The following is a 23,474-nucleotide window of genomic DNA, read 5'->3' as shown; positions in this document are numbered from 1 at the left end:
CAGCTGTGTGCCCTTTTAGTTTTTTCTTTTTATTCTTTGCATTAAAAAGAAGGGATTGTTTATCAGAAATCTCAAGATATATGGAATGCACAAATCAGCTATAAGAAAATGATACCTAATACAGAATACTTGTATATCTTCAACTTAGCCCATAATTCAAGGGTAAAATCCAGAGAAATAGTAAGAATCACCTTCACACAAAAAAAAAAAAATTGGTAAAATGAAGTCCTAATAACCCCAGGGCAAAACAAACCTGTAATTTTCAGAGAAATACCTAACAATAGTGCAAATATATACAGGGAGAAATAATAGCCAATGCACAATACTAATTATTTATTTTTATGGGATATCCTCAGTGTGACGGTGTAGCTGAAGAGATCCGTGCTCCCGAAGGAACTCAAAGCTCAACCGCTCCCATAATTGGCCAACCTTCAATAGTGGACAGAGTTGAAAACCATTGTAGGCCGCACACCATCCTAGGAAATCCTTTGTGTGCTTTAAATAAATATATTTTTTTCTTTCATACCAATCAAAACATGCATAAACGTGTATAAATGCTCTCCCTGTGAATATTCTATCAATCTATTTGTGAAAAGCCAGATGTGAGTGTGAAGAAAATGAACCATGTGAGGAAACTGAATCCTATTTATGTACATGATCAGCCACAATTTACTCACCATCTGGACTAACTATACAGGTGATTATAGAAGGGTTAGACACCATTTGCACATATATAAGAAGCACCAACTTTTATGACTGACATTGACTTGGGTAACTATTCATGTATAACTTTAGATGCACTGAGGTTTGAATGTCTCTATCATTTGCTTCTTATCCCTTGTTTTCACAAGGGCATAACATTGTTACATCCTTAAGTGTCACTTCATAGAATACCAGTATAGTAGCCGTCTCCTAAGTGGTCTGTGTCCTGTTGCAGATTCAGCTTCCAGAACTGGAAAAAATAGTATCTATATGATCTTGTCAGTGATTCATACTATGGTATTATCAATTCCTTTTTCTGTTAGTTGCACCTCTCCCTATGAACTCTATCATCTTAATCCAAGGAAATATTTCTTTATGAAAAGGGTAGTGGATATGTGGAGGTAGTAGAGATGAGGGCTGCATCTTAAATTGAGAAAAGATGGTATAAGTACTGAAATTCTGAAAGGGAGAGGAAGGGATTGTAGAGTTTAGTAGTTACTGTGGATAAGTACACTGGATAGGCCACTTGATCTTTATCGGCCATCATTATCTTTCTTTCTATTGGCTGTCCCTATTCCTTTATTGTACTGTTAACCATGGTTTATTGATCTATAACTCGCTCTTATCCAGAGCAGAGAACAAGACAAAACACAATAAATAACAAATAAACATAAGCATAACAAACAATATAACTAAACTAAAAAAAAAAAATCCAAGGCCATGCCACAGTCAATGCTCAGGCTAAGAAAAGGCCATCTGCTAGAGGTGCTACTTCAGGAGGTGCTTAAAAGATGCTACATTCTGCTCTTGCCAAATGTCCAGTGGCAACACATTCCATTCCAGAGGCCTAGAAATGGTAAACCCAAAAGTGAGATGTGACAAGCACACTGATTTGATTTTAATATTTAATATACCACTTAAAACTGAAGTGCTATAGCTGTTTACAATCTCAAAACAAAATTAACATCTCAATATGCAACAACAAATATTAAACTAATCATACCATCACATCTATAGGACCTACCCCAAATATAATAATCATTTAATTGCAACCCTCATTATCAAATCCACTCTAACTATACAAAAGACCTCAATAAATAGCTGTTACCCCTATCATTCTGACTATCCTTATTATCCATGTTGTAATGTTCATTTCATAATACAAAAGGTTTCAGTAAAAAACCACGTCTTCAATAGCCTTCGAAAACCCAAGTTAACTTTCCATAATGCTGTGGTCCAGATTTCAAATAATAAGAGAAATCATGAAGCAAACACATGTGAACTAACAATAACAAGTTGTATTTAATATAGAGGGCCACATGGAGCCATTGCAACGAAACCATGTACTGTATTTTATTTATTTATTTATTCATTCAATTTTCTATACTGTTCTCCCAGGGGAGCTCAGAACTGTTTACATGAATTGACTCAAGTACTCAAGCATTTTTCCCTGTCTGTCCCGGGGTCTCACAATCTATCTAAAGTACATCGGGCAATGGGGGGGACTCAGTGACTTGCCTTGGGTCACAAGGAGCAGCGTGGGTTTGAACCCACAACCTCAGGGTGCTGAGGCTGTAGCTTTAACCACTGCGCCACACACTCCCCCATGTAGGGGAAAACATGTTCAGATTTAGATAGACCAAACAAAAGGCACACTGCAGAGTTCTTGACTATCTGCAAAGCCTGAATACATGAAGTTGGCAAGCCAAGATTCATATTATTACAATAATCAAGCCCATTCAAAATCAAAGACTGCAATACAGAGATCAGATCACATCCTTGCTTGGTGCTTATAGATGCTTTACCCATCAGGACGTAGTGTTTCCCTAGATTTCTATGCCACCAGCGCATGACCTTCCAGTTTTTTTGCATTAGGTTTTCTTTACCAAATGTTTAACTGCTTAACTATCTTGTATCTGACCTGATAATTCCTCCTTCTGTTTTTAATTTGATCTAACTTAAAATCGGTGCTAGGATCTTGGCACCATGAGTCTTCATTTACAGATAGCCATGGAGTTTTTCCCTATTTTTATAGACACTCCCACAATTCTTGGAACTAGTCATTGCTGCAACAATTGGGAACCATGTTTCAGAGCTCCCTCCAGGATCCTGTATCTTGAGCTCCAAATCCAACCACCAAGTGTTAATGCATTCCAACATAGGGCTCCTTTTACTAAGGTGTGCTAGTGGTTTTAGCACGCGCTATAATGTCATGCACACTAAACGCTAACGCCTCCATAGAGCTTGCATTAGTATTTTTCATTTAGCGCGGGGTTTGCATGCGCTAATCTTCAGCGCGCACTAAAAACGCTAGCGCACCTTAATAAAAGGAGCCCATAGTTTCCAAGTAACTGAGAAGATGGCCTTTCGAGTGGTATCACTGAATAATTTGCAGACTGACGGTATTACTAATAGTTCTGCACTCTCGTAATTATGGACCTCTGCTGCCTCTCCCTTTCTGTGTGTAGACCCACACAGTGCATTCTCTACACTTATATTGGACCATGAGCAACTTCCAAATTCAGCAGCTACATGTCCAGCATCTCCCAGAATTCTGTATTTTGTAACGTTTTGGGCACACTAATGATCCTAATGTTGTTTCATCAACTACAGTTTCCGAGATATTCTGCTTCGTCCAGGAGCTATTTGTGTTGTCCCTAAGCCTTTATAGCCCAACTGCCATCTCAATTGTACTTTCTTCCTAGCTAATAATCTTCTCATCAGTGTACCAGATCCATGCTGCCTGACTTGCCAAGCTTTCTTTAATATCTTCTATAGAGGCATGGAGCTTGGACAATTTTGTATGACTACATCTGACAGGTTCTTCATTAAGTTCTTCACTACATGTTCATGGAGTATAAATACCAGCAGAGAAAACCAGTTCGATGCCATTTGACTTACCATGTCTTTCCCGACTGTTTCTTGCTAGCTTCAGAAGCACACCTTGTATAACCTCTGCTTTTACTGTGCTGTTGACCTTCAACAGTCACAGTACTCCTAAAAGGTCATACTGTCAATTTGCTGGGCTTGAAAAATTGTTTAATGCCAAATATTTTTTTTTGGGGGGGGGAGGGTTAGAGGGGTAAAAGCAGAGCTAGGCCTCTGGGTGTCCACTCAGGAAGCAGCCATCATCTGACCTCTGCCTGAACAACATTCCAAGCTCAGGCCACCTTGACATACAGAAATCCTGATCTGTGATTTGAATCGGAGATTTTTTTCAATAGAAGTGTGCAGTACCTGCCATTGGAGCAGACCATCAAGCTTGTAATAACAGTCATAAGCAAAAAAGACTTACTTTCTCTATTAGTCTCTCTTTAACACAGATTTTCTAAACATAACATGCATTTCAAATCTGAATAAAAATTCTGCAAAAAACATCATGATTAAAAAAATGCAGGTTTCTTCCAAGTCAGTGTTTTGGCACAAGATGAAAACTTGAACAAAAAGATTTGCTCTGTCCTAAAATAAAACCGAAGTCTACAGGAATGTTTTTTATGAAGCCTGGAGGCACATCTTCATTCTTATTTTATATATATGAATATATGATAGTGTTCCAATATATTTATTGTTCAAGTTAAAACAACAGAGAAAAAGCAGATAACTCACCTCCAGTTTAAATAGAGGCAAATGATTGGATATGAATATAATAAATTCTCCATTGCTTTTTCAGTGCTGATGGCAAAACAAAGACTGTGTATGGACCACAGGAGAGGAGGTGAAAGATAAGAAGAGACTTCCTGGAGAGGAAAATCAAACTAAAAGCATGTGCCTCAGTTGTCTGCCAAGGATGTAGAGGACCCAAAGGAAGATGAAAGAGAAGTAGAATTAGAACAGGGGGGTTGATGACCAGGATGAACGGACAGATGCTGAAATGTTATCAGAAATTAAGGAGTCTAATAAACAGGGTAGCACAATAATAATGGGTGATTTCAACTGCCCTGATATTGACTGGGTAAATGTAACTTCAGAGCATGCTAGGGAGATAAAATTCCTTGATGAAATCAAGAACTGCTTTATGGAGCAATTGGTTCAAGAACCAACAAGAGATGAAGCAATTCTAGATCTAGTTCTTAGAGAAGCGCATTAATTGGATATTGGAGATAATGGTGCTGGGGCCACTTGATAAATAGTGATCATAGCATGATCAGATTTGATATAATTCCTAGAATAAGTTTGCACAGGAAATCCAATACAATAGCATTTAACTTTAAAAAAGGAGACTATGATAACATGAGGAGAATGGTAAAAAAGAAACTTAGATGTGTAGCTGCAAAGGTCAAAAATATACATCAGGCATGGATGTTATTCAAAAATACTATCCTGGAAGCTCAGACTAGATATATTCCATATATTAAAAAAGGAAGAAGGAAGACCAAACGGAAGCCAGTGTAGTTAATGAGTGAGGTGAAGGAAGCTATTAGAGCAAAAAGAGAATCCTTCTGAAAGTGGAAGAAGGACCTGACTGAAAATAATTGTAAACAATACAAGTAATGACAAGTCAAATGCAAGGCACTAATAAGGAAGACGAAGAGTGACCTTGAAAAGAAAATTGTGCTGGAAGCAAACACACACAGTAAAACCTTTTTTAGGTATATTAAAAGGAAGAAGCCAAGAGAATCAGTTGGACCATTAGACAACCAAGGGATAAAAGGGGAAGACAAAGCCATAGCAGAGAGATTAAGGGGTCCTTTTATCAAGCTGCGGTAGGGGTTTAACGCGTGTAATACCATACATTAAACTGCCTGCCACGTTAGCCGCTAACGCCTGCATTGAGCAGGCATTAGTATTTTAGCCGGCCGTTGGGGTTAGCACGTGATGAAATGTCCGAGGCGCTAACCCCGCTAACGCGGCTTGATAAAAGGACCCCTAAATGAATTCTTTGCCTCGATCTTCACTGAGGAAGATATGGGGGAGCTACCAGTGCCAGAAGTGGTATTCAATTCTGATGAATCAGTAAAACTCAACTCTCTGTAACACTGGATGATATAATAGGTCAGTTTGACAAATTGAACACTAGCAAATCTCCTGGACTGGATGGTATACATCGTAGAGTGCTGACAGAATTGAAAAATAAACTTGCAGACCTATTGTTTAAGAAGCACAATAAAAGGTTGACCCTTAAAACTCCACAAATGAGAATCTGACATTAACAGAAAACTTGTGGAGGAGATGTTCAAGATGCAGGCTTTATTAAAATTACAGTTTAATAATCCACATAAAAGTATATCAAGGACCCAAAACGTTGGGAACTATGGACCCAACATGGTCCGTGTTTCGATGATGCTGTCTTCATCATGGGGTCCCTATAGGTCCTGATACAGAAGCTTGTGGATAAAGAACTAAAAACAATCTTAGATGTTATTCTGCGTGGATGAGAAGTTCTCAAGAGCGAATGAACTTCTCATCCGCGCAGAATAACGCCTAAAATTGTTTTTAGTTCTTTATCCACGAGCTTCTGTATCGGGACCTTTAGGGACCCCTGATGAAGACAGCATTGTCGAAACACGGACTGTGTTGAGAGCTATTGTTTAGTCATTTTTAATTTTTCTTTAAAATCCAACATAGCACCGGAAGACTGGAAGGTGGCCAACATGACACTGATTTTTTAAAAAGATTCCAGAGCTGATCCAGGAAATTATAGATTGATGAGTCTGACGTCAGGGCTGGGCAAAATGGTAGAGACTATTATAAAGAACAAAATGACAGAACATATGCATAAGTATGGATTAATGAGAGAAAGCCAACTTGGATTTAGTAAAGGGAAATCTTGCCTTACCAATCTACTGCATTTCTTTGAAGGGGTGAATGAACATGTGGATAAAGGTGAGCTGGTTGATATTGTATATTTGGATTTTCAAAAGGCATTTGACAAAGTATCTCATGAAAGACTTCAGAGGAAATTAGAAAGTCATGGGATAGGAGGTAATGTCGTATTATGGATTAAGAACTGGTTTTTAACATATTTATCAATGATCTAGTAATGGGAATAAGTAGTGAGATAATTAAATTTGCTGATGACACATAGTTGCTCAAAGTTGTTAAATCGCAAGAAGATTGTGAAAAATTGCAAGAGGACCTTGTGAGACTGGTGAAATCAGCTTAGCGAGGTTTAAAAGGTTTGGATAATTTCCTAAAAGAGAAGCCAATATTGAGATGGCTTGGGGGAAAACCACTACTTATTCTCAGGATAAGCAGCATAAAATCTGTTTTACTACTTGGAATCTAGCTAGGTACTTGGCACCTGGGTTAGCCACTGCTTAAACAGGATACTGGGCTTGATGGACCTTTGGTCTGTCCCAGTATGGCAATTCTTGATACAAGGAAAAACAAAGAAGAACTGCAGACAAACGTACAAGATGCAGGCTATGTTTATTATATCAATTAATGATTGCAGTTAATGTTACCACCTTTACCCAAACCTAGGGACACGACATGGTCTGTGTTTCGGTTAACACGCCTTCATCAGGGGTCCTAGGTTGGCACGGTATCTAATTAAACCGCAAACAGAAAAAGAACAATAGCCTATATAGATTGAAGGTAAACACTGATCCAAAATCTCTGTGTGAGCTGGGTACGAAGTGATGTCATTCTCTTGGAGGTCATGCTACATATCCACAATAACCAACCTATACTTTCATATCATATCCAGCCAGGAGAACTCTGCAAGTAGGAGGATGATCTGGCACATCAAGTTTTTTGCATCAATGGAAAAATCTCCCTGCCTTAACTCTGAGAGGCTCCAGTATCTGAGCCATCACTTATGTTCTTATGTTATGAATATCCTGTAGTATTGGGTCCAGGATTAGCCTCTGCCTGAGTGGCACCTGTAGAAGTAATCACAAAATATAGAAGGAATGAGGTTACAACTGCAAGCACACAGTCTAAGGAAGAAAATACTGTGCAGTCAAACAAAAAGAATCATTGACCTCTACAGAGGTCCTTGTTGCCTTGACTACAGGTCCGGCTCAAGACTGACCAAAAGTAAAACAGACACAAAGCAAACTACAGAGTGGATGGAAGACCAATAGCAAAAAATCTCCAAAGGCAAAAGATGACATTCAAATGAGGAGTCTTTATTGGGTTTTTATCACAATGGCTCAATATAGGGCTTGCCTCAGGAGTCCCAGCACTGTAACCATAAACCCAACCGAGGAAACATTGAAATCTGCACAATCTTGCTCATGGGACACATTGAGTAACATGACCCAGCCACATAGCAAGGACAGCAATGACCATCATAATCTTGCTATTCTACATTATCTTGTGGAATGGCCCTTTATTTTATTTATTTATTTTTTTTAAAAGCATTTTATCTTCTACCTTGTAAAGTGTACAATAGTGTTTCCAAACTGTTTGTCATGTCAACCTTTTGTTTGAAAAAACATTTTCATTGCATCAATAAATGTGGATTTGATTAGGAATGTCTACACTGTGTTGTGTTGCTTTTACCTAAAAAAAAAAAAAAAAAGCTACCCCTCCCCCTTTTCTCTCTATCTTGTCCTTCCTGGACAAATTATAGCTCTATGTGGCTATATCCCAGTCATGGGATTCTTGTAATACTTAAGGTAAATTATTGTGGCCTATTCTTGTATTCTTAAAAAAATTAAATAACTGAAAAGTGAAGCAAGGATACATTTCATGCTGAACTGTTCATTTGCAGCACTTTTTCAACACATACCACTAATTGTATTGAAACCTTACTATAATCTTGTATTTCAGAGATGCCTAGTCTCGTGAGCCTTATTCCAGTACCTTCTGTCACATTTTTACGTTATTTGTCATTGTCATTCTTAGAATGGCTTCAGTTTCACTTCTCATTCTTCAGTGAATTCATGTCCTTGTTCAAAAAAAGATGCTGTCACATTGGCCTGTCAGTTTGTCACCATCCTCTAATTGCCTCATGGAACATTCTTTTTACCCTAGGATAATGAATTCATAATGACAGCCTGATAATCGCTTCCTTCCCCACATGTGTCAGTCTTCCTTTGCAGACCTGTGATTGCTACCCATGATCTTTGTTCATTGGTCTTCAGGGTTTCAGGTCCCTGCCTTGTAGGAACCCCTCATTGTTGCTTTCCAGGATTTTTATCCATTCACTTATAGTCCTCTAGCGAATGTCCATTGGGACACCCATTCACTGGCTTTGCAGAAACCCCCAGTCATCACCCAGCAAAACTTCTCAGAAGAATTAAATCATGCAATCTTAAAACCACGAGATCGGTCTTGTTAAGTGGTAAATTCAGGCAGATACAGCAGGATAAATATTATTAAAGAAGGTGCAGTGCTAATACATGTGCGTATAATTGTTTAGAAAAGATGAGGGTGTGGATATGTTTGCATATAGATGAAAAAGATTTGGAGCAATCGTAGACTCCAAATTGAGGCAAAGTGGTCAAGGAACGAGGTTCACGATTTATTAGGGTTTGTTTTCAAAAGTATATCTATGCAGCTTACAATATGTCTAAACAAATAGGGAAGGGGAGAGTGTCATAATCAATGACATGACAGTGATGGAAGAAAGGAAAAAACTCCAAAAATTATTACAGAAAGGGGTGGGCACAATATAAGGAAAAGTATCTGTGTCTTGGTTCAGCCAAGCTATTGCCAATGAGTAAACCAAGTAAATGCGTCTGAAAAGAAAGGTCTTAAGACTGGTTTTAAATTTATCAAGGGAGGTCTGTATTCTTAAATGTGGTGGTAGAAAGTTCCATAGTTCTGGGCCTTGAATAGAGAAAATAGTACCTTGGATGGTAGATGAAATGATTTTGCAGAAACTTGAAATAATGAGAAGATTTTGGTTTGTTGATCAAAGCGTGCAGAGGAACAATAAGGTGTCTAAAAAGGTAAAGCGGGGCTTCTGCAGAGCCTCTCTTGAATACCAGTAACAGGATTTTATATGTGATCTGATGTGCGATAGTGATTTTAGTAGTGGCGTAACATGATCAAATTTTTTGTGACCAGTAATCAATTTTAAAAATAATAATAATAACTTTATTCTTCTATACCGCCATAGTCGTGAGACTTCTAGGCGGTTCACATTGAAGAGAGCTGGACAGTCAGCGAGTTTCAAATATGCAGTTAGTCAGAGAATTACAATATGCAGAATCTTTAAAGGCAGCAAATTACAATATACAGATTGTTAAAAATTGTTAAGAATTTCAGACTTATACACAGGAGTGGACATATTTGAAATAATAGAATTTGATTTAGTGTTTGGTATAGATACTTTTTAGGTGATATTTCTGTCGAATAAGGCAGTTTTTATGGCTTTTCTAAAGGCGTCATAGGTCAGTCTAGCTCCATTAATGTAGTTGTCTAACCAGTGTTGTTGTTTGTTTGCTTGGTACATAAAAGTTCTATCCAGAAATGTTTTGTATTTACAGCCGGTAATGCTTGGGTATGCAAATAGATTGCAGTTTCTGGTTTGTCTTGTAGGGCTGTATAGTACGAAGTGAGGTAGCAGGTAGGTAGGAGCTAGTCCCCAAACCAGCTTGAAACATTTGCAAGAGAACTTGAATATTATTCACGCCTCCATTGGCAGCCAGTGTAGCAGTCTGTAGTAGGGGCTAACATGGTCGCTCTTTTTGAATCCAAATATCAAGCAGACTGCTGTATTTTGAACAATTCTAAGTTTCCTCGCCGTTTTTTTTGGGTATACCCATATAAATGATATTGCAATAGTCCAGTGTAGAAAGCACAAGCGATTGCACTAGTAATCTAAATGATAATGGGTCAAAGTATTTTTTGATAGTCTTTAACTTCCATAATGTCAGGAAACACTTTTTTTACCACTATGTTCGTGTGTTCAACCATCGTCAAATGTGTGTATAATGTGACTCCCAATATTTTTATTGTTTTAGTAATCGGGTAGTCGTGATCTTTTATATGTAATGTTGTTTTGGTAATTTTGTCCGTTGGGCTTGCAAGGAAACTTTTGTTTTTTCTGTGTTTAGTTTCAGTTTGAAGTTGATTGTCCACTGTTCTATTTCGGTCATAATATGAGAAATATATTCTGAGGTTTCATTTGTTATGCTGTTCACTGGGATTAAAATGGAAATGTCATCTGCATATATGTAGTAGTTAGTTTAGCTTTTGCAGGAAGTGTCCTAAGGATGATATGTAGATGTTGAAAAGTGTAGGTGATAGTGGAGAACCCTGTGGTACTCCCTGTGGCAGTGTTTGGTGTAATTTGGAGCTGTATTGGACTGGACTACCAAATGAGTTTTGTCTCAAAAGGTGATGAGGCCAATGAAAGAAGAAACAGTAATGCAGACTGGATTTGAACCAATTGGAGCACCAGACTTGCCATCTAGGGATGCCTGGTTCAAATCCCACTGCTGCTCCTTATGACCTTGGACAAGTCACTTAACCCTCCATTGCCTCGGGTACAAAAGTTTGATTGTGATTCTTTCAGGGCTAGAGATATAACCACTATACCTGAATGTAACTCACCTTGAACTACTACTGAAAAGAGCATGAGCAAAATCTATATTAATAAATATGCACAGATTTGGTTAGAGACTTAGATGGGGAATGCAGAATGTAGTAACTATCTCCCATCTCAGTTCTTTTCCTCTCCCCTGTCTGCTATTGCCGTGCTCAGGTGGGGACTTTCCAGAAACAGTTGGGTGTGAGTGTCTGTGAATGAGTGGGATGGCCTGAAGATTATTACAAGAATAGGAGGAGAAATGTTAAAAAAACAGATCCGTCCCCAAAGGTGAGAGCCAGCATCATTCTTTGTTTAACGTAAACACTTATGAAATGTCTTTCCTGACTTGACATGCAGAACTGATGTCACACAGTGCGCTTTCCTTAGATGTGTTACATGCTCCAGCACAGAAATCTTGTTTTCTCTTTCTCTCGCTGTTCTGAAGATATGGTCTGTGCAGTACTGGGCAACATTAAATGGAGCCAGAAATGCTCAGTCAAATTCTCATTCCTATCTCACCCTTTTTCCATCTAACTCATACTAGACAATACAGTGAAATGCGCAACTGATAACGAAGATGAAAGGTAGAGAGCACAATTCCAGCCCTATGGCAGACTTGAAACCAAGTACTTGAAAGAGTTCTATTGCCTATATTTTTATTTCTCGTACAAAATGAGGCAAATTTCAAATAACCTGAGCACAAAGTTCCTTTTGGACCTTGTAGCTACTTTTCAAAGAGGAAGCCACTCCTCGCCCAAACTCTATGGTAGAAGAAGGACATTCATATATCAGCTCTTAATGCCTCTCATTCTATAAAAGGTTGCCTAAATTTAAGTGCCATTCACAGGGGTAGGTGTACATTTAAGGATGTAAATGGCAGTAGCATGTTTTGCAGTTATTTTGTAATTATGCACTATAATGACTTAATACTCAATTGCAAGTGGCATTCACAGGGGAGGTACATGGGCAGGTCATAAATGTGGCTGACATTTATGGGGCAGCTTACAAAATTATACACCAACTATAGACCTGGCATAAATGTGCATACCTATAGCAAGACCAGGACGTGACGTCAGAAGGGGGCTAAGGCTGGCACAAGCAGGGGGGGAGGGCACTCAATTTGTGGGGAAAAGTAGGGGCGCACAGCACAGCGATACCAGGTGCAACTAAGAACATAAGAATCGCCGCTGCTGGGTCAGACCAGTGGTCCATTCTGCCCGGCAGTCCGCTCACACGGCAGCCCCCAGGTCAAAGACCAGTGCTCTAAATGAGTCCAGCCTCACCTGCGTACGTCCCAGTTTAGCAGGAACTTGTCCAGCTTAATCTTGAAACCCTGGAGGGTGTTTTCCCCTACAACAGACTCCGGAAGAGCGTTCCAGCTCTCCACCATTCTCTGGGTGAAGAACTTCCTTAACATTTGTATGGAATCTATCCCCTTTCAACTTTAGAGAGTGCCCTCTCGTTCTCTCTACCTTGGAGAGCGTGAACAGTCTGTCTTTATCTACTAAGTCTATTCCCTTCAGTATTTTGAATGTTTCGATCATGTCTCCTCACTGTACGGCAACTCCTCCAGCCCCTTAACCATTTTAATCGCTCTTCTCTGGACCTTTTCAAGTAGTACCGTGTCCTTCTTCATGTACAGATGCTTCCCTCCTTCGCTATGCCATTGATAGGGAGTCTTATTACTCAAAAAGAAAGTTAAATGTGATGGTTCAAAAATATATACTTTGCATTCTGGTACAGAATTGCACATTTGCAAGGAAACTTTAGCTAAAATTAGTCCCCAATTTGAGTGACCCAAGGCCTCAAGAGTATGTCTTCAGCTTGAATCCCTCCTAAGCGAGGAGGTGGCAAGGCTGAGAAGCATCCACGAGAATGAGACATACATTGATGAAATGCTTCATGAGACATCAAATAATTCCAGCAGTGGAGAAGAAGAGGCCGTGTTGATGGAGGACAACTAGACTAAACATAAGAACATAAGAATTGTCGCTGCTGGGTCAGACCAGTGGTCCATCGTGCCCTGCATCTACCCTTGAATTGAAGAACCAGTATTCAGCCCTGGAAATGGGGTTGAGAGCATAAGGACCAAAGCTTGAAATCTCCAAAGTTGCTGGATCTGTGATCACTAGGAGGTGAAAAGTACTGGTGGTTGGTGATTCCCTTCTGAAGTGTAAAGAGGAATCCATCTGAAGACTAGTCATGATGTCCCAAGAAGTGTGCTGTCTGTCTGGTGCCAAAATTCAAGATGTTACAGAGAGCTTGCCGAGACTCATCAAGCGTAATGACTATTAGCTGATGCTGCTCATTCATGTTGGCACTAAAAATACTACGAGGTATCAAAAGTGACCTCATGGCTCTGGGATTGAATGTGAAGCAGTCAGGTGCATAGGTGGTGATCTCATCAATCTTCCCTGTTGAGGGTAAAGGCTAGGGCAGAAAATCTTGCATCCTAGAGATAAATGTGTGGCTGCATGGTTTCGTCAAGAGCGTTTTGGCTTGCTGGACCATGGGATGATTTTTCAAGGGCTGCTTAGCAGTGATGGTGTGCATCTATCAAAGGGAAGAAATATCTTCAGTAACAGATTGGCTAACCTACTGAAGAGGGTTTTAAACTAGAATCATTGGGGCAGGGTGCTCAAAGCCCCCAGGTGAGTATAAGCCCTCAGGGAAGCATCCATCTACAGACCAGACATGATGTCCTGGGAGGTATGCTGTCTGCCTGGTGCCAAAATTCAAGATGTTACAGAAAGAGTGCCAAGACTCATCAAGCCTGATGACTAATATCCGATGCTGCTCATCTACATTGGCACTAATAATACTGCCAGGTACCCCTGCGAACATATCAAAAGTGACTTTGTGGTTCTTGGAGAGAAGGTGAAGAAGTCAGGTGTGCAGGTGGTATTCTTTTCCATCCTCCCTGTTGAGGGTAAGGGCCAGATCAGAGAAGCACGCATCCTGGAGATGAATGTGAGGCTACGTGGATGGTGTCATCGAGAGGGTTTTGGCTTCCTGGACCAAGGGATGATTTTCCAAGGGCTGCTGAGCAGGGATGGTATATATCTATCAAAGAAAGTAAGAAGTGTCTTCGGCAGCAGGCTGGCTAACCTAAACTAGAAGTGATAGGGCAGATGTCTTATAAATAAGCTGTGTGCTCTTGGGATGGACCCCAAAGTGACAGGCTGGATCAGGAACTGGTTAAGTGGAAGACGACAGAGGGTAGTGGTCAATGGAGATCACTCTGAGGAAAGGGATGTTACTAGTGGAAGGTTCTGTTCTTGGGCCTGTTTTTTTTAAACATTTTATAAGCGATATTGCTAAAGGACTGTCAGGTATAAATTGCCTCTTTGCAGATAATCCAAAATCTGCAATACAGTAGACACCCCAGATGGTGTGAATAACATGAAGAAAGACCTAGTGAAGCTTGAAGAATGGTCTGAAATTTGGCAGCTACAATTTAATGCTAAGAAATGCAAGGTCATGCATTTGGGCTGCAAAAACCTGAAGGAATAGTTTAGGAGGTGAAGAACTTATGTGCACGATTGAAGAGTGGGGCTTGGGTGTGATTGTATGTGATGATCTTAAGGTGGCCAACAGGTTGAAAATGTGATGGCGAAAGTTCTAGAGAATTAGTCTGAATTTTCCTCTTTTCACAGATAAATATAATAAACCTTTGTTAAACTTGGTAACTGAAAATTTCCAAACTTCTCTTAAATATTTCTCAAGTATATTTCTGGTGAAATTGCTTTTTGAAGTAGAAAGTTGACAAATCTCAAATTCTTGGATCTAATAAAGTTTTGAAATTACAGAGTCCAGTTCTTCCACTTTAATCAATTTAAGTTCCATATCTTGAAGATTTTTTTTTAAATCAAATTCATTCAACTTTACCGATAAATCAGAAACGGTCTCTGAAACTATTTGTCAATGAGAATTCTGTCCTTCAAATTGTTCCAATAAAGAACTCGTAAGATTTTGAATATCAATCCATAGAATTTCCATTGTAAATTTACATTTGCTAGATGTCTTAAGAGATTCCTCTGGCTGCAAAGACAGGTCTCTTTCTCCTTAGGTCTCCACTTCTGGTTCAAGCAAAGGTTTGCCAGATAGAACGCTAAAATCACTTTCCTCTTGTTGCAGCACAACAAGCTTGCCAGTCCCTGATGTCAAAACACTCCATCTTCTCTCTGCACTAGCATTAAGAGGCAGGGAGTTGCTTGCATTCTTTCAAACTAAGGGTGGTTTCCAGTGCCTGAGAAGCCATGAGTCCTTCCTGTTCCAATGAAGCTCCTAGTGGTCTCTGTCCCAGAAAATTGATCGAGGTTATGCTGCAGGTAACAAAGCCGTCAGTTGGCCTAGTAACAGGGAAAGATCACAAAAGCTCTCAAGGCACAGGCATATATGTTGTGGCTGTTTAATAAAGTAGTTCCAAAAAAAAACAACAAAAAAGCTATGGAATAGATGTTCTTGATGCAAGTGTGAGTTAGGTTCTTGTAAGACAGTGGTTCCCAACCCTGTCCTGGAGGACCTCCAGGCCAATCGGGTTTTCAGGCTAGCCCTAATGAATATGCATGGAGCAGATTTGCATGCCTGTCACGTCCATTATATGCAAATCTCTCTCATGCATATTCATTAGGGCTAGCCTGAAAACCCAATTGGCCTGGTGGGGTTGGCCTGGTTGGGAACCACTTTTGTAAGGTACACACTCATCCACACAGAAGAGCAATCTTAATGAAGTTTATTGGGTATACTGTATGTAGGCTACAAGTTCACCCACATGAAGCAACAATAGTGCAGACCCAACACGGTCCATGTTTCGGCTGTAATAGCCTTCCTCAGGAGTTCCGAGTGTTGGGTGCATGATGATTATGAACACAAGTATGGATGAAAATGTTTTCTGCAAAATTCCTCTCTCCTAAATGAGCCTCTGGGCGAAGTGAACAGCAGCTGCAATGCATACTTGTGTTCATAATCATCAGGACCCAACGCTCAGGACCTCTGAGGAATAATAATAAAAATAATAACTTATTTTTCTATACCACCAACACCCAAAGAGTTCACAAAATAAGAAAATTGAACAATTCAGTGATGAAATACAAAACATATGAGAAGCAGCAGTACAATATACAGTTTTATACTATTGTAGTGTGAATACTATGATGTAGTCACTAATCAAGTAACAAATTTCTTGAAAAATTGTTCTTTACTAATTTCCTGAAAGTGCAATAGGATGCAGTTTGTCGAATCATATCGTCTAACCAAGCTTGGACTTTACCTGCTTGATAGGCCAAGGTTCTATCAAAAAACGTTTTGTAATGGCAATTTTTAGGATTGGGAAAAATAAATAAACCAGAACGACGAGTAGATTTAATCGGACTATACAATTTGAAGTGAGAAAAAAGATAGAATGGAGATAATCCAGATAACAATTTATAGCAAATGTAAGTGAATTTGAAAAGTATTCTAGCTTCTATTACAGCTGAAACACAGACTGTGTTGGGTCCACATTATTGTTACTTCATATGGATGAACTTGTATCCTACATCAGTGATTCTCAACCCTGTCCTGGAGGACCACTAGCCAGTTGGGTTTTGGGGATAGCCCTATTGAATATGCATGAGCAAGATTTGCATGTAATGGAAATGACAGGTATGCAAATCTATTCCATGCATTCATTAGGGCTATCCTGAAAACCTGACTGGCTGGTGGTCTTCCAGGACAGGGTTGGGAACCATTGTCCTACATAACTATCCTAACTCACATTTGTATCAAGAACATCTATTCCACAGCTTTTATTGTTTGTTTTTTTGGAACTCCCTTTTTACTGTGGAATTACTGGGGAGGGGGGTGATAATAAAGTAAACATAGGCACCTATATGCCTTTATCAGATAGCCTCCTCAAAAGCCCCCGATAGAGTTACACCTGCTCTGAGGCAGGTGTATCCTTCCAGGTGCTCTGAGGCAGGTGTATCTGTGAACATGTGCATATTTTGCAGCACCACTCCAACTCTGCCCAGCCTCTACCCCCAAAATGTTTCTGCACATATAGGGCAAGAGGCACTGTTAATTTGCAGTATGTGTATATGTGCACTTTGTGCTATTCTATAAGGTAGCACCTAAGTGCTATTGCATGCAATTGTAAGAGGATGTACACACAGGAGGAGCAAGGGCAGGCCATGAGCAAGCAGTTTATGGAATACTGTCAGTTACGCATGTTCCATGGCACACTTAAGCACACCAGCCAACCTGGCATAAATGGCATGCCTAGGTTTTGGTACACCAAGTGGTTTTAGGTTAGAATTCTGTAATAGCTTAGGTGTGTCTGTGGCAATTGCAATCTCATTGTAGTACCTGTATCAAGGCACCTGATTACTCCCATAGGTGCCTGTTCTATAAAGAAATGTATACACCTACTTTATTTCATAGTATACTGCCAAGATACATGCTTCTTGTGTAAGTGAGAACACCTAATGGCTGGAGATACAAGAATAAGTAATATGTATAAGTGTGCACTCCCCACTCCAACTTCACCCTTGTGAACTCCCACCTTCTAAGAATGTGCCATTGCATTCTGGTTTGTAGCCAGAAAATGTACTCACATCTGTGTTTGCAGCAGCATTTACTATACATGCACTCTTCCTGCTTAAAAGTAGGCAGCTCCTTAAAGAATTACCCCCATATTGCTGAAAAGTATGCACCATCCATTGGCAGCATGCACTTTTATGAATATATACCCTGGGCAACTTTATACATGCCTATTTCTGTGCATAAAATACTGGGGAGACCCGGGAAACTATAGGCCAGTGAGTTTGACCTCGGTACCGGGAAAGATGGTAAAGGCTCTGATAAAGGACCGCATCATTGATCACCTTGATGGACACGGGCTGATGTGGACCAGCCAGCATGGTTTCAGCAAAGGCAGATCTTGTTTGACAAACTTGCTGCACTTCTTCGAAGGAGTAAACAGGCAGATAGACAAGGACGAACCGGTCGACATTGTATATCTGGATTTTCAGAAGGCGTTTGATAAGGTTCCACATGAATGACTACTTCGGAAAATTGTGAGCCATGGAATCAAGGGTGAAATACTCACGTGGATTAAAAACTGGTTGGAGCATAGGAAACAGAGAGTGGGGGTAAATCAGTGGTTCCCAAACCCTGTCCTGGGGAACCCCCAGCCAGTCGGGTTTTCAAGATATCCCTAATGAATATGCATGAGAGAGATTTGCATACCTGTCGCTTCCATTATATGCAAATCTCTCTCATGCATATTCATTAGGGATATCTTGAAAACCTGACTGGCTGGGGGTCCCCCAGGACAGGGTTTGGGAACCACTGGGGTAAATGGACAATACTCGTACTGGAAAAGCGGCACCAGCGGGGTGCCGCAGGGCTTGGTGCTTGGACCCGTGCTCTTCAACATCTTCATAAACGATCTGGACATAGGTACGACGAGCGAGGTGATAAAATTTGCGGACGATACGAAATTATTCGGAGTAGTGAAGACGCAGGGGGATTGCGAAGATCTACAACGTGACATAATCAGGCTCGAGGAATGGGCTGCGACATGGCAGATGAGGTTCAACGTGGATATGTGTAAAGTGATGCATGTTGGTAACAAAAATCTCATACACAAATTCAGGATGTCCGGGGCAGTACTTGGAGAGACCTCCCAAGAAATGGACTTTGGAGTTCTGATCGACAAGTTGATGAAGCCGTCCGCGCAATGTGTGCTGGTGGCGAAAAGGGCGAACAGAATGCTAGGAAGAATAAAGAAGGGGATCACAAACAGATCGGAGAAGGTTATCATGCCACTGTACCGGGCCATGGTGCGCCCTCACCTGGAGTACTGCATCCAGCACTGGTCGCCGTACATGAAGAAGGACACGGTACTACTCGAAAGTGTCCAGAGAAGAGCGACTAAGATGGTTAAGGGGCTGGAGGAGCTGCCGTACAGCGAAAGATTAGAGAAACTGGATCTCTTCTCTCTCGAACAGAAGAGATTGAGAGGGGACATGATCGAAACATTCAAGGTACTGAAGGGGGATAGACTTAGTAGATAAGGACAGGTTGTTCACCCTCTCCAAGGTAGGGAGAACGAGAGGGTACTCTCTACAGTTGAAAGGGGATAGATTCCGTACAAACGTAAGGAAGTTCTTCACCCAGAGAGTGGTAGAAAACTGGAACGCTCTTTCGGAGTCTGTCATAGGGGAACACACCCTCCAGAGATTCAAGACTAAGTTAGACAAGTTCCTGCTGAACAAGGACATACGCTGGTAGGGCTAGTGTCAGTTAGGGCGCTGGTCTTTGACCAGAGAGCCACCGCGTGAGCGGACTGCTGGGCATGATGGACCACTGGTCTGACTCAGCAGGGGCAATTCTTATATTCTAAAAAAGCTTATAAAATTAGCCCCATTAAAGCATATGCTTAGGCTTACATATCTATCTATACTTTCTAATCTATTTATTTGGTAACAACATAATAATACTGAAATGATCAAACTTAAGCATAAATACAATCAATGACGTAAACTTGGAGATGACAAATTAAATCCTGGAAATAGAAATAATATGATATAGTATCAGAAATATATACAGTTTAACAGCACAGTAGAACAGTCACATAATAAAAAATATCCATACACACAGTCACAAGGGCCGAGAGAAGCCTTCCACTGTCTCTCCTTAAAGAAAGAAGAAAAGGCTCTTCTCTGTCTCTGTCTGTCCCTTCTTGTCCTGACAATACCCTAAGAGAAAAGAAGATCAAATACAGATGAGAAACTTTAACAAAGAGCCATATACAGACTACCATCTAAAATGGTTTTTAATTGGCATATGATTTTGTGGCTTTTACCTGCCTTGGATTCTGGCACCTGGATAGTGGGACCCTAATGTTCATCTGCTGAGATCCCACAATAGACTGTGGAGATTTTAAAACCAAACTGACAATATCCTGGCACCTAGTTCACTGGCTCCTAATGCTCCTAATAAGCTACTTGTGCTGATGTGGTTTTCTATTTCCTGAGTGATTATTTTTGTGATGCTTTGTTAGCTGAATTGTGGTGCCTGGATGATATTCTTGGGGTAAGTTTTCAGGGATTGTTCCTGATTTCAGATCTGTTTCTCAGACTACCTTCTCTTTGGCAATTTTCAGGCCATGATTCCTGTAATAAGGGTAGAGGTCCCTTATAAATGTACAGTATTTGTGCAAAATTATCCCTGCAAATGTAGAGCAGAGTGCCTGCCCTCACACCTTCCTCCATGTGGTCCAATATCTCCCCCTCTTGCTCTGTCCTCCTTTCACACATTTCACAAATCTGTTGAATCCAGTTTCAACATTTTAAAAAAAAAGAGAGAGATACTCTGCTGAATCTCTGATCATTGGCAAATGATTTCAGATTCTTTGGCTGTTTCCTTCTGGGTCTTCTGGCCACTTCTCCAGTCCCTCCACCAGTCACTTGCCAGTCACCACCAGCCAGGCTTCCACCAGTACAGTGGTCCCCTACAGACCATCCTGTTACCAGTCACTCCCTGAGGACTCTTCTGGTACCATTACCAGTCTCTCCACAGGTCCCATCAGTCCATCCACCGGTCACTTGCCAGTCACCATCAGCCTAGGACCTTGAAATCCTCTGGCTGCTTCCCTCTGGGTCTTCTGGCCACTTCTCCAGTCCCTCCACCAGTCACTTGCCAGTCACCACCAGCCAGGCTTCCACCAGTACAGTGGTCCCCTACAGACCATCCTGTTACCAGTCACTCCCTGAGGACTCTTCTAGTCACACAGTCTTCACTCTCTGAGGACTCCTCTGGTTACTCAGACACTCCTCAGGAAGAGTGTCTGAGTAACCAGAGGAGTCCTCAGAGAGTGAAGACTGTGTGACTAGAAGAGTCCTCAGGGAGTGACTGGTAACTTTTCCTGAGGACCCTTCCAGTCATTCAGACTTTCCACCATGCCTTCTGCCAATCATCAAGTGTGATCACTCTCCGGTCACTCCAAGCTCTACCAGACTGGATGGTCAAGGTTAGGGTTACTGAGGGTTAGGCTTTCACCAGCATTTCTCCACTTGAAGGTCACCTAAGCTCCTGAAGGAGCTCTTGTTTTACCCAGCTCTCTGCTCTGGAACTCTTGTTTTCTCTTCTGTCTTTCACTCAGGGTGAATAGAGAGCCTCCAAGATATCTTTGCAGCATCTATATGCAAATGAACTCCTTCTTCTGCTGTTGAGACTTCCCTCCCGCATTGACTGGCTCCTTGTCTCCAGAGGGCAATGGAGGATTAAGTGACTTACCCAGGGTCACAAGGAGCAGTGCTGGGATTGATCCTTCAATCTCAGGGTGCTGAGGCAGCAGCTCTACCACTAGGTCACTCCTCACCTTAGTATATTATAATTGTTATGGTAGGAATTGCCCTGGAGAAGGTCCTGTCAGCCCCACCTCAACCAACCCTGCCCTACCCAGATGTCCCAGATTTGCAAACCAAAACTCTGGTGAGCTTATATTCAGGGCTATCTGGCTTGATCCTCTCACAGGCTGTTTTCAATCACCTGGATGGTGGAGTGGGTGAATTTTATCTGCTCTATGCATTTTTTTTGTTCTGTTTAGTTGACCGTTTCACCATTTCTGGTTGTTACCTGACTTTAGCTGGCAGTTTTCTGATTGTTTCACAAATCCTGAGTGTCTCTTTCCCAGCACCTAGCTAATATCTCTGAACTGCAAAACTTGGCTTTTTCTCTGTAACTGGGCCTACCAAGTGTTTGTGTATTTGTGTCTGTTGTCTCCCTCAGAGTCTTACTATCTCTTTCTTTCATCTATTTCAGGTTCCTGGGATCTGAAGCACTTTACTAAACAATTTAAGCTGCAAACTCCAGTGGTAACCACTCAGTACCTTACCCAAAATTTCAATGACTAAAAGTCCAAGTCAGAATGTGTGGGCAATGGTGAGTGCTGGCACTATTGCTTCTAGTGAGTCTGGAGAGATTAATATGCTATCCTTCTACTTACTTGCTTCTTCCAGATTTTTCCAAGATGTCCCTCTGTTCAGCAAAATTGGACTGAAAATTTTTAATGCACAGTTAATACACACATACAACATTTTGAATAATCTTCTCAAACCTTTAGAGATTGTTTAAAATGTGTCTGTACAGTGCTTTTCAAGCCAGGACTGACAGTATTTATCTTGTATAAATGACTTTGGCCTATTCTCTTGTCTACACTTTTATAGAACATGCATACTTCATGTTTCTTATCCCAGTCCAAACCTTTTGTTTCTTTCTATTCATAATTTCAGAACTTCTTTCACACTCGTTTTGTTATATTACAAACTCATACTGGCAAATCATTTAGACTTCCTACTTGCATAAAACATGATTTAACTATATACACCTTTCATATTCTCTGTCACATAGTATACAACTATGACACAAGGGATCTACAGACTGTAGAGAGATCAGAAGATACTGCATTGCTGCCTTATAGTAATGTGACATTAGCAAGCATCAGTTATTCACACTAGGGTCAATATTCAAAGCAATTTAACCAGCCAGAAACGCTTCCTTGCTGATTAAATCACTTGTTCGGAGCTAACTGATCATTTTCAGTGGCACTTAACCAACTAGTGGCACTGAAAATAACTGATTAGCGTCTAAACCAAAACCAGCTATTTTGGGAGCATTCTAGTGGCAGAATCAACATGTAACCAGCTAAGTGCCAATATTTAGCACTTAATTGGCCATGCTACTGCATAAACAGGGCTGCATAATAGTTACCAAACCAAAAAACTGGAACCAAATTCACGACTGCATAAAAGTTAATCTGAATATCACACTGAACCTGCTATTGCAGTCATTCCAATCCCATTCCTTGGGGCATACCTTCTCATTTCAGGATATACATAATGAATATTGATGAGTTAGATTTGCATGCAAATGAGGCAGTGCAGGCAAATCTATCTCATGGAGGAAATATTTTTTCACTCAAAGACTAGTTAAGCTCTGGAACTCGTTGCCAGAGGATATGGTAACAGCAGTTGGTGTAGCTGAGTTTATAAAAGGTTTGGACAGGTTCCTGAAGGAAAAGTCCATAGTCTGCTATTGAGACAGACATGGGGAAAGCCACTGCTTGCCCTGGATTGGTAGCATGGAATGTTGCTATTATTTGGCTTTCTGCCAGGTTTCCATAGTGGCCTGGATTGGCTACTATGGAAACAAGATAATGGGCTAGATCAGTGGTTCCCAAACCTGTCCTGGAGGACCCCCAGGCCAGTCGGGTTTTCAAGATAGCCCTAATGATTATGCATGACAGAGATTTGCATATAATGGAGATGCCAGGAATGCAGATCTGCTCCATGCA

General features: G+C 40.7%; 1 protein-coding gene across 3 annotated transcripts in view; it reads left to right on the top strand.

Annotated features, from left to right (window-relative positions):
* PEBP4 (phosphatidylethanolamine binding protein 4) overlaps positions 1-23,474 on the top strand; it is a 511,150-nt gene that overhangs the window by 485,389 nt on the left and 2,287 nt on the right. For 2 of the 3 annotated variants that reach the window (XM_033947612.1, XM_033947610.1), the window contains one exon: positions 21,944-22,063. The exons of the other annotated variant lie outside the window; for it this stretch is intronic. In XM_033947612.1, the coding sequence (XP_033803503.1) occupies positions 21,944-22,035 (92 nt within the window). In that variant the 3' untranslated portion in view covers positions 22,036-22,063. The remainder of the gene's footprint in view (positions 1-21,943; positions 22,064-23,474) is intronic. 3 annotated transcript variants of the gene reach the window in all.

Source organism: Geotrypetes seraphini, chromosome 6 (assembly GCF_902459505.1).
Source record: "Geotrypetes seraphini chromosome 6, aGeoSer1.1, whole genome shotgun sequence".
In the NCBI taxonomy this organism is placed as follows: domain Eukaryota; kingdom Metazoa; phylum Chordata; class Amphibia; order Gymnophiona; family Dermophiidae; genus Geotrypetes; species Geotrypetes seraphini.
This window is presented reverse-complemented; position numbering and strand designations above follow the sequence as displayed.